Source organism: Danio aesculapii, chromosome 15, assembly GCF_903798145.1.
Source record: "Danio aesculapii chromosome 15, fDanAes4.1, whole genome shotgun sequence".
NCBI classification, from domain to species: Eukaryota; Metazoa; Chordata; class Actinopteri; order Cypriniformes; family Danionidae; genus Danio; species Danio aesculapii.
In genome coordinates this window covers 2,913,060-2,925,559 of record NC_079449.1, presented here as the reverse complement: position 1 = coordinate 2,925,559, position 12,500 = coordinate 2,913,060, and the positions used below count along the sequence as shown (strand labels likewise).

Sequence of the window (12,500 nt, the reverse complement as noted above, 5' to 3'; positions counted from 1 at the left end):
GTCTTGGTGATCAGCCGATACAGAGTACTGACTTTTTTCCATGGTGATCTGCCGATACCAAGTACCAATTCTTGTCTTGGTGATCATCCGATACAGAGTACAGATTCCTTGTCTTGGTGATCAACAGATACCAAGTACCTATTACTTGTTATGGTGATTAGCCGATACCGAGTACCGATTCCTTGTCTTGGTGATCAGCCGATACAGAGTACAGATTCCTTGTCTTGGTGATCAACAGATACCAAGTACCTATTACTTGTTATGGTGATTAGCCGATACCGAGTACCGATTCCTTGTCTCGGTGATCAGCCGATACAGAGTACCGACTCCTTTTCATGGTGATCAGCCGATACCAATTATCAATTCTTGTCTTGATAATCAACCGATAACGAGTACTGATTCTTGTCATGGTGATCAGCTGATACCGAGTACCGATTCCTTTCAATGAGTGTATTACAAAAAGTTATATTATTAAATATTCATGTTAAAAAATATGTATTTTTATGTTTTATTGTGTGTGTGTGTGTGTGTGTGTCTTATGTATAATGTGAGTTTGTGTACGCTTGTGTGTGTTTGTATTTATGTGTGTGTCAGTGTGTGTGTGTGTGTGTTTGTGTTGGGTCGGGTCGGGGTCACGCGTCTCTTGATAGTTCTGTAATTACAGACATACAGCTGCACATAATCACAGCTTTCTCTCTCCCTCTCTGTAGATGCTGTGTGTGTGTGTGTGTGTGTGTGTGTGTGTGTATGTGTTGCTTTATTGTGTTTTCTGTATTTAGGCTGGTAACTCATTCTGTGCTCCGTCCAGACTGCTTTAATGTGGTCATGTGACCTTATGAACCCTTCCTTCTGCAAAACAACAACAATCAAATGCTGGAGTGTGTGTGTGTGTGTGTGTTTGTGTGTTTGTGTGTGTGTGTGTGTGTGTGTGTGTGTGTGCTTTTTCTTGTGTTCTTATTTTAAGTCAAAATCAAAGTCATGTAAAACTGCACCACACACACCAAAAATAATAATGGTGTATAATTTAATGGCATTATTATTATTACTATTTATTATTAGTAGTGGTATTAATTTAATTATTATTTTTTATTATTTAATTATTATTGTTAATTTTATTATTAATTTTATTTGATTATTATTAATTTTAATTATTATTGATTTTATTATTATTATTATTATTGTTGTTGTTGATTATCATTGTTATTGTTGATTATTATTATTACTATTAATATTATTATTATTATTAATTTTATTATTATTATTAATATTATTATTAATTTTATTATTTTTTTTATTATTATTATTAATTTTATTATTATCATTATTATTATTATTATTATTATTATTAATTTTATTATTATTATTATTATTATTATTATTATTATTATTATTATCATTATTATTATTAATTTTATTATTATTATTATTATTAATTTTATTGTTATTATTATTGTTCATTTTATTATTGTTCATTTTATTATTATTCATTTTATTATTATTATTATTATTATTATTATTCATTTTATTATTATTATTATTATTATTATTAATAGTAATTTTATTATTATTATTATTATTCATTTTATTATTACTATTCATTTTATTATTTTTTTATTATTATTATTATTCATTTTATTATTATTATTATTATTATTCATTTTATTATTATTATTATTCATTTTAATATTGTCATTATTATTATCATTATTATTATTAATTACATTTTTGTTGTTGTTGTTGTTGTTGTTGTTGTTGTTGTTGTTGTTATTATTAATTTTATTATTATTGTTGTTGTTAATATTTTATTATTATTATTATTATTATTATTATTATTATTATTAATTTTGTTATTATTGTTGTTGTTAATATTTTATTATTTTTATTATTAATTTTATTATTATTGTTGTTGTTAATATTTTATTATTATTATTATTATTATTATTATTATTAATTTTATTATTATTGTTGTTGTTACTATTTTATTATTATTATTATTATTATTATTATTATTATTATTATTAATTTTATTATTATTGTTGTTGTTACTATTTTATTATTATTATTATTATTATTATTATTATTATTATTATTATTATTATTATTATAAGTACAGTTTAGACACATTCAGCTAATTTCTGTAGAAACCAGTACTGACCAGCAAAGCAGAGGAACACTTCCTGTCTGCTGTGTGGAATGCTGACAGAGCAACACCCCCCCCCCCCCCCCCCCCCCCCCTCCTCGACACACATACACACACAATCACACATGCATAATAACGCACACACATAAAATCATACTAACCCAATGACACACATTCACACACACAATTTACACAATCATACTAACACAATAACGCACACACACTCACAATCAAAAACACTCTATGTGATGACACATAGAAACGAAATCTGTGTGTGTGTGTGTGTGTGTGTGTGTGTGTGTCTGTCAGTTTCTGTGTGGGAATGTGTCTGTCTGTCTGTCTCTGTATGTGTGTGTGTATTTGTGTGGGCGTATGTGTGTGTGTGTGTGTGTGTGTGTGTATGTTTATGTATGCCTGTGTGTGTGTGTGTATGTATCTGTCTGTGCGTGCTTGCTTGCTTGCGCGTGTGTGTGTATGTCTTTGTATCTCTCTCTCTGTGCGTGTGCGTGTGCGTGCGTGCATGTGTGTGTGACACAAAGAAGCACATTACTGATGAAGACTAATATGTAAGCTGCCCTTTGACCTTTGGTCTTTTGGGTGTGTAGACATTTCCAGATCAAGAGGTCAGTGATAAAAAACCCCACCAAAGACGCAAAATCAGCAGAACAAACTGTACAATATTTCCACAGCACTGAGAGAAAATGACAAGACCACTGGACCATCCTCAGTGTGTGTGTGTGTGTGTGTGTTATTATGATTTCTAGTTTTTATTATTGTACAGTGTTTGAGCAAATGTAAATGTTTTGTTGTTCTGTGTTAATGACGTTTATTCTCAATTTAACATTAAAATATGGTCATTTACAGTTGTTTTTGTATTAAATAATAAAAGGTGCAGTATTGTTTATATTTATATTTAGACAGCATGACACGAGTGTTAAGGGGAGCGCACACCGGATGAATTTTTGAATTGTAAACATAGGTTTCTACCAGGGTACGCACACCAGCACCGCAAGTCGGCGGCTGTCTGCGGTGCCCAGCCACGACTCAGGACACTGTTCCTATTTCTGCCGCGCCACAGAGCGCCATCTGAATAATTTCATTTTAAATAACATGCGGATGTGCGCGTCTGGTGTGCGATACTTTTAACTGTCATGTGCACGCCGTGTCGCAGCGCTGAGTGGCGCATCTGGTGTGCAACCTCCTTTAGGGCGTACTCACACTAGGCATGGTTATCTTGAGGAGTGCCGGGGTTCGCTTGTTGTCTCACCCCTCTCCCTCGGTCTGCACTCACACTGTATTTCACCTTCTGAAGCCTAGTTCACACGACAGGATTTTAAACGTCGGCAGATCGCTGTGCTGTTCACACTACATGACTTGATTTTGTGTCTTTTAACCATTTAAACTCTGCATGACGTCATCGACTTTCGCTTTAAGATTTAGAGGGCTAGCATTGCACCAGACCCCCTTAAGTGGTTTCGTTTGAAAGTGTAGAAGCTATATTTTATGCACATATGCATCACTTTGGTATTTACTCCACTGTACAAAAGTTATTTACACTTAAACACACAGTGTTTTGGATACCCGAGCTGGGTATAGAACATATTTTTCATATGGTTCATATATGACACATGTACAAGTTATATCTCAAATGAAACCTCTTGCCGGTGCTCATATGGTTCTAGCATTCTTTGTACTGAATTATATTCATATATCAAACAGTTGTCGGATGAATCTCAGTGTTTCCATAGCGCAGAAGTAAAAACAATACATTTATTTATTTATATATATATATATATATATAGCCCCAGATAGCACAGACAGCTGTCATCTCTTACCTTATGCTGTGCGCTTCAGGGCCATTTCTCCTCTGTTTTTGAGGTGATGTGCATAAGTAATCCTTTTATATGTCTGATGTGGTCCAAACACAGTGAATTATGTTTGATCAAACTAAACAATAGTCAAATATGAAAACAATGATTGATCCCTGTGGCTTGTGCAGCACCTCTCATCAGTTGGAATACAATAACTTCTGCATAGATTATGGTCGAGACATTTTTCTTTTTTCCTATGATTACAGACATGTGCAGGAACCACCAAACTTAATTACAGAAAGCTAGACCACACAGAACCTAAAAGGTCCACTTTCAAATTTGAGTTTATAAAAAAAAATACAAAAAGCGCCTCTTTTATTAGGTGTTTATTATAACACAGACAACAAATACAGTTATTTTAAACACTTTCAATAGTGTTTTATGAAAATTCAAAGGGTTTTCTTTAAAATGATACCAAATTTTTGTATTTACACCTCTGCATGTGGATTCGGGAAGCTTTTAAATTTGGGTAGGCAAAATCCAGGCGGAAATCCCTAAAATAGCACTAGAGTTTAACTGGTTAATCGCTGTGGCGTTCACACTACGCGACACTACATAAATCATCCACAAGAGGGGGGTGACACACTACAGGATCTGACAACAGCTAGTTCCCCAAAAGCTCAGTTGAACCAAACCACAGCCAATGAAATGTTGAGGGAGGAGTCGTCAGAAAAAGCTGAACACTGCTTGTGTGCTGATGACATCACTGACAGCGTTTTCAAGCTTTCCAGGAAGCATTTAAAAACATGGTCCATCAGCTGATGCGTCAGCGGGTCAATCGCTCATCTGCAAGGCTCGAGTAGATTGATACACAGAGTTTTTATTTTTTGTAATTTAATAACTCTTTGAAATAAAACTAAAATATCTATAACTGAATATCTGTGTATTTCTTTCTAACATTATTATTTTTTAAATTACAAAACAGTAAAGAACTGAGCATTTCTACCTTTTAATTACCGTATTGGTCAAAATGACTGCATGCATGTCTGCTACTTTTCGCTGTGACTTTAAATATGCACGCATTTTTTTGCCTAGCAACTTCCTGCTAACATAAACATAACTCTCTGATAGCAAAAACATAAATTTACTTGAGATATATCCAGTGGTGTAAAGTAACTAATAACAAATACTCAGATTACTGTAATTGAGTAGTTTCTCCTCAGTAATTGTAATTAACGAGTAGTTTTAAAATATGTGTACTTTTACTTTCCCTTGAGTACATTTTTAGTGCTGTATCTGTACTTTTACTCAACTACTTTCCTTTAACCTGCAGTCACTACTTAATTCTTTCTTGTCCATGGGGCTTAGAAGAATCTTTCCTGCGAGTCCAATCAAATCACACATAGAAGGTAAATCGCCTCATAATGAACTACCTCAAGACGTGAGTGATTTATAAATGCAGCAAACTGTTTGGAAGTATTCAAAGTGTCCAAAAAGACGTCCAAGATGTTTTACACGCATTGACCCAGACACTGTTTAGATGCATGTCACTGATGAGAAGATGACGGATGTTTACTGTATGATGAGTGAAATGGCCTTAAACATCCAGCAGGCACAAGATGTCAACATGACGTCAGATTGATGTTAATACCCTAATGTCATGGGAACGTTGCATTTTGTTTGGATATGAAAATCGAGTTGACATCAGAACTCGACGTCGGGCCAACGTCAATATCCAACGTCCAACCTAAAACCAACCAAATATCAACGTCTAATGATGTTACAGCTTGACGTTGTGTGGACGTTACCACTATTGACATTTATCAGATGTTGGATTTTAATTGCCATACCTGATGTATAAATATCAGCATTTGACATCAATATGATGTTGGTTTTAGATGTTGGGTCAACGTTGGATTTTGGTTACTTTCTAACAACCTAAAATCGACCAAATATCAATGCCATTTGACGTCACTATAGGACATCTAAATAACATTGTCATTAGACGCTGGCTAGACGTTGAATTTTGGTCAACTGACATCACAACCTAAATCTAAGCTAATATTAACATCTTATGACGTTGTGTGCCTGGTGGGCAATAACTAAATACACTACAGAATGTTATGTTTACACATCCACAAATAACATGTAAATACTCACTACTCTTTTGAAAGTACTTTTGAAAGGTCTACTTTTTACTCGTATTTTGAGTAATACTTTTACTCTACTTGTACTACATGTTTAGGCAAGTAATGGTACTTTTACTTGAGTTTGATTTATCAGTACTCTTTCCACCTCTGGATATATCTTTCAAAACAGCATATTCTGTGCCGGGAAATAGCTCCTGTTTGAAAGTAAAAATGAAAGCGAGCCCCAGACCTTTGCTTGTTCTAGTATGTTAACTAAATGTTTATAGCCTGTACTACAGAAAAAGATCATATTTTTAGGGTAATAGTGTCATCAGATATGATGACAGACATTTAGAGCTTAATTTTAATATCTCAACAGAAGCTTTGAATGTAAATATGACGTGACAATATGACGTTTTATATGAGAGCGGTCAGAATGAGCAGTATGGAAATTCTAATAGTTACAGAATGCTAGCTCCACTGTTAATATAGCCTACTCTCGTGTGTCCGTGTTAACGCAGAATGAAGCGAGTGCATCGATGCCCATTCTGGCCAATCACAGATGTTTCTGTTGAGCTCCTGAGCACACAGGCATTCAGCTCACTGGCTGCAGCTCGTCACTACATCTGACCGCACGTGGAGTCGACTGCTCTGGAATATTCAGCATGCTAGATATTGGATTTCTGTCTGCGAGGTGTCGGTGACGCTTCAGCGAGCCTCTTTGATGCGTATTTCAGTAGTTCACACATAAAGACTGGCGAGCGCTGTGCCCCCGCAGATTTCCTCCTGATCACAGCCCGATCTGTCGGCGAGCTCGTTAACTTCCAAATCGGGCTCAAATCAGGCTTAAAATCCTGTAGTGTGAACTAGGCTTAAGCTGGAGCGCGCTTATGTCATTGATTAATCGACTGTTTAGTTTAACAGGAAGAGAAGCGCTCTCGCTCAGCACAGTGGAGATTGCTTTGGTTCTATGGTTTTGTATTATCTGTAGTCGTTTGATATGCAGTGACACACAGTCAAATCATTTGCTGAACAGACCCTCATAAATCCCACTTTTGATGCTCATGAATGTTTGCTGAATGGGTTTGCGTCTTTAATAAACTATGACAGCTCATTCAAAAGTAACAATGATTAATAAATCCATATGAAGCAGTCCCTTAAAGTGGCATTGCGTCTACAGTTTCGCTCTCAGGTGCGCTTTGCACTCACACTACAAGCATACCGCACCAAAGCACAACTGAACGGCGCTCTTTTCCAACCAGCCAACTGAACCGCGCCTGGGCACTATTCGGAGCACTCACACTGGTCAAACAAACTAGGCGCGGTTTGGATAGCCTAGTGTGAATGCACCCCTAAGGGTTATTTATATTTCTACACCGAGTGATTGGCACGCACACACACACACACGCACACACACACACACACACACACACACACACATATCAATAAATCTATTTTTAAAAATGTATTATAATAATATAAATTATATTTAATGTATTAATACTAATATTTTATGTGTGTGTGTGTGTGTGTGTGTAGATGTATGGCCGCTACACTCAGGAACTGGGTGTATATGCTAGAGAAGAAGCAGCTCGTCTGCGTGAGGATGGCCGACAGAGACGCTCCATTTCTGAACGCAGTCCGTCGCTCAAACTGCTGGAGTACGAGAAGGGGAGATGCGTCAAGTGTCGGAGTAAGTCCATCAGTACACCATTACACTGCATCTAAAACACTTTCCACAACACTGATGTAACAATCTGACAACATCAATGCAACATTAATAAAACTGCACCTAATAATTAGGGTAAACTACATTTAAAATACTTGTAAACAGACTGTAGCTGCTTTTTGATGGATTACATACACTTTGTTTTTTTTTACTTGTACACAGACAGACTTGTGTATACATACACTCACCGGCCACTTTATTAGGTACACCGTACTAGTACCGAGTTGAACCCCCTTTTGCCTTCAGAACTGCCTTAATCCTTCGTGTCATAGATTCAACAAGCTACTGGAAATATTCCTCAGAGATTTTGCTCTGTGTAAATCCAAGCAGAAACAAGCCAGAGGAACAAGAACAGACTCTGAAGCAAAAACAATCCAAAAACAAAATTACACAACAACAACTAAAGCCTGTGTGTGTAATCAGGCACAAACTGCTCCTGGAGCTTAACACAGAAATATTCCTCAGAGATTTTGACATGATAGCATCACGCAGTTACTGCAGATTATTCGGCTGAACATCCATGATGCCAATCTCCTGTTCCACCACATCCCAAAGGTGCTCTATTGGATTGAGCTCTGGTGACTGTGGAGGCCATTTAAGTACAGTGAACACACATTAACATACTCACACACTAACATTTACGCATCATATACTGTATACACACTCGTACATTCACACACACACACACACACTATTTTATACTGCACACACACTTTCAGAATAAATATGTAATGGTGCTGCTGTGAATTTGATGTTTTTCAGTATATTTGTGTGATGTTTTCTGAATTTAATTTGATCTGCTTTGGGTTTAGTCCTTATTTAAAAGCAAATGTCTCTATTTCTGCAATTAGTTAGTGTGCCAAAGTCAGGTTTAGTTTTAGGGTTAGTTTAGTTTTGATGAATTTTGCTTTGTTTTGCTTTGTTCTTTTCTTATTTAGTCTCTGTTGAGGAATATGCAGGTTTTCTAGCTCATGTTTACAGTAGTGTATGATCTGTTCGCCCTCTACTGGACCAGAAAGCATTGCATGTGATCTGTTTTGGCTGTCTGTCTTTCTGCCCCAATTTAGGCAAGTCTGTTTATAATCTAAATTAAAAAGTCGCCCTTAACAAAATTCACTATACCTTTTAACAAAATGCCGGAGGACTCGAGTAAAATATACCTGTTTGTTTGTTTGTTTGTTTGTTTGTTTGTTTAGCAGTAACCAGTTTTAAAGCAGTAACTATTAGGCATGGGACGATAACCGTTTTCAAGGTATACCGCTGTCTGGAAAAGTCAAAGCAGGTTTTAAAACCGCTAAAATGTTCTGTTATACCGTTCTTAAGGTCTGTGTAAGGTTTGTGTTTTTGAAACACTCTTGAAGAGAACAGAGGTCAATGATTCATTGAAATTAATTAGCCTGACATGTTTACTCTTCCAAAATATTATAAATATGAATGAAGGGCAAGGAACATATTGACTGTACAGAACATGTCAGTAAGTCAACTATGAGGGCAAAAAAAATTATATAAATTAATTAAATAATCGTTCATCAATTGTAATCGAGTGAAAATATTCAATTAATCGAGATTTAGATTTTAGGCCAATATTAAAAAAATGATCCTAAAATAAAATATGTGGAATGTGGAAAAAAGTCAACCCAGGCTCATTCTGAAAACGTAGTCCCGAGGACGTTTCTGGAGACCGGGAATTATGTAGCTGGAGGTACGTATGGCTGCATTTCATTTTTTAAGCGGGGCGGTATGACGCCGTTCCTTTTAGCGTTCGTTGGCTGACCGCTTACCTTCGTTTGGAGGGCTTTCCCGCTGCCACCAGTTTGTCCGGTTAGCTTGTCCCGTGCGTCAGCGGACTCGAGACGTAGAGAGGAGCTGACCACGACGACGACGACCGGGTTCGAGTCCGGGGAAGAGCGGTTCCAGAAATCAGGTAAGACTAAAACAGAATCCAAGAAATAAAGTGAAGAGGTTCATAACAGGGTGAGAATGTGGTAAAATCCGAAAACGTGGTAAAAAAAAAAAAAAAATCAGATGAGGGCTTTTCTTTTTCTGGACGGCTTTTGCAAATCGTTGGTTGGGTTTAGGGCGGGCGAGTCGATCGGTTGGGTTCAGGGAAGGAGGAGGGTGGGTCGGCCGACCGATTGGCCGGTCGGCCAGTCAATCATTCAGCCAGTCGGACAGACAGACAGACGTTCGTTCGACAGCGGCCTCTGGTGGGTTCATGCGAGAACAGCGGGAGACGTCAGAGAAGTCAAGAAGGCGCACACAGCGGCCTCTCGCGGATTCGCGAAAACCGAAAACTGCAAAAATACGTACCTCCCGGGACGTATTTCGCGGTCTCCAGAAACGTCCTCGGAACTACGTTGTCAAAATGAGCTTGGGTTGCAAAAAGTAGCTGTTTTTTAACCCAGACTTATAAAAGAACTTTTTAGAGTAGTAATTACAATACTGTGAGACTGTGAAACCGTGATTGTTTTATCCATCGTCATCATACAGTCAGAAACGTATACCGGCCCATGCCTAGTGACTATTATAAACGTGACATTTTGAAAAATAAAATATAATTCATACAATACAAATACATTTAAACGAAATAAAATAATTATTATACCAGATAAATGGCTCGTCATGACATTTGAAATGACATTTTGGTTTATGGACCAAAGAATCTATTTTTTTAGGACAATTTTTGAGTTAGTGTGTGTGTGTGTGTGTGTGTGTGTGTGTGTGTGTGTGTGTGTGTGTGTTTGTGTTTGTGTTTGTGTGTGTGTGTTTGTGTGTATGTGTGTGTGTGTGTGTGTGTGTGTGTGTGTGTGTGTGTGTGTAGTGTAGTGTTTGTGCTGTAGTGTGTGTATTTGTTCTGATGGTGGCGCCAGTGCTCTGCTTATAATCACCAGAGTTGAGTCAGATGCATTACGTGTGTGTATTTGAGAGTTTGTATGTATATTGTGTGTGTGTGTTTGCATTTGAAAGAGTATGTATAGCGTGTGTGTATTTGGGTATGCATGTATCTTGTGTGTGTTTGTTGAGTATTTGTATTTGAAAGAGTATGTATAGCATGTGTGTGTGTGTATTTGAGTATGCATTTATATTGTGTGTGTGTTTGAGGGTGCATGCATATTGTGTGTATGTTTGACTGTATGTGTATATTGTGTATTTTAGATTATGTATGTTTGAGTGTGTATGTAGTGTGGGTTTGTGTGTGTGTGAGAGAGAAAGAGAGCCTGTGTGTTTGTTTGTGTGTATAGTTGTGTGAAAGAGAGCAATAGAGAGAGAATGAGAAAGTGTGTGTGTGTGTGTGTGTGTGTGTGTGTGTGTGTGTAAGTAAGTCTGTGAAGTGTACGAGTGTGTTTTGACTGTGTATATAGTGCATGTTAACTTAAGTGTTGAGTGTGTGAGTGTGTGTGCGTGCATGTGTGTGTGCTGCTCTGCTCATCAGGTGATGACGAGAGGTTTGTTGTTGTCATGGCAACATCGGACTACTAATAGAGATTAAACTGTCACTGTCAGTGACATCATCACTACAGCTAACTATCCGCTTCTCTGGTTACCATGACAACCGGCCAACTAGTCCATTCCGGGAGTCTCACTTTCGCTTTCATGAACCTGCTGTATTCACTCCTGTGGAAAACACTCACACTTTACTGACACTGCTGTGTGTGTGTGTGACAACAATACATAATTTTTACTGTTTATTTTATTATTACTATTATTGTTGTTGTATATAATTAAATTAATGAATAATTGAATAATAATTAAATATTATCATAATCAATAATAATAATAATAATAATCAATAATAATAATAATAATTTATACCAAGATGAAAACAACTAAATCATTATGTAATAAATTTGATATTAATGAATAGTTAACATGGAAATATATTTTTGTTTACATGGTCTTTTTTATTTATTTATTTATTTACTTTCTTACTTTATTTACTTTATTTATTTACTTACTTATTAATTTATATATTTACTTTATTTATTTATTTAATTGTTTACTTACTTAATTAATTAAGTTATTTATTTATTTATTTACTTTATTTATTTACTTACTTTATTTATTTACTTATTAATTTATATATTTACTTCATTTATTTACTTGTTTATTTTTATTTTTTTATTTACTTATTTATTTACTTACTTATTTATTTATTTATGTATTTATTTATTCATTTATTTACTTACCTATTTATTTTATTATTTATTTACTTATTTATTTAATTATTTGCTTATTTAATTATTTTTTTTATTTATTTATTTATTTATATATGTACTTATTTACTTATTTATGTACTTATTTATAAGTCAGTTTTAAATATTATATATATATATATATTCTATAAATATGAATTAAAACTGAATAAATAATAAATACTATGTTAAATTAAATATTATACTCTAAATAATAAAATAGTATTTATTTATCTTTAGGTTTTTTATTTATGTATTCACCCTTTTATTGCATCATATTACTTTCATTATTCATTATTAATAGTGCATATTAATTATAAAAATAATGTGATGAAGTGGTGGCATGGTGGCTCAGTGGTTAGCACTGTAGCCTCACAGCAAGAAGGCCACTGGTTCGAGTCCTGGCTGGGTCAGTTGGCATTTTTGTGTGGAGTTTGCATGTTCTTGCACTTCCGGCTGCAACCCAGCACTGGGAAACACCCACATACACTCATTCAC

At 35.4% G+C, this 12,500-nt stretch overlaps 1 protein-coding gene across 2 annotated transcripts in view; it reads left to right on the top strand.

Annotated features, from left to right (window-relative positions):
• Positions 1-12,500, top strand: part of clcn2b (chloride channel, voltage-sensitive 2b) — a 110,191-nt gene that overhangs the window by 40,469 nt on the left and 57,222 nt on the right. For both annotated transcript variants that reach the window (XM_056473359.1, XM_056473358.1), the window contains exon 2: positions 7,620-7,773. In XM_056473359.1, coding sequence (XP_056329334.1) covers positions 7,620-7,773 — 154 coding nt within the window. The remainder of the gene's footprint in view (positions 1-7,619; positions 7,774-12,500) is intronic.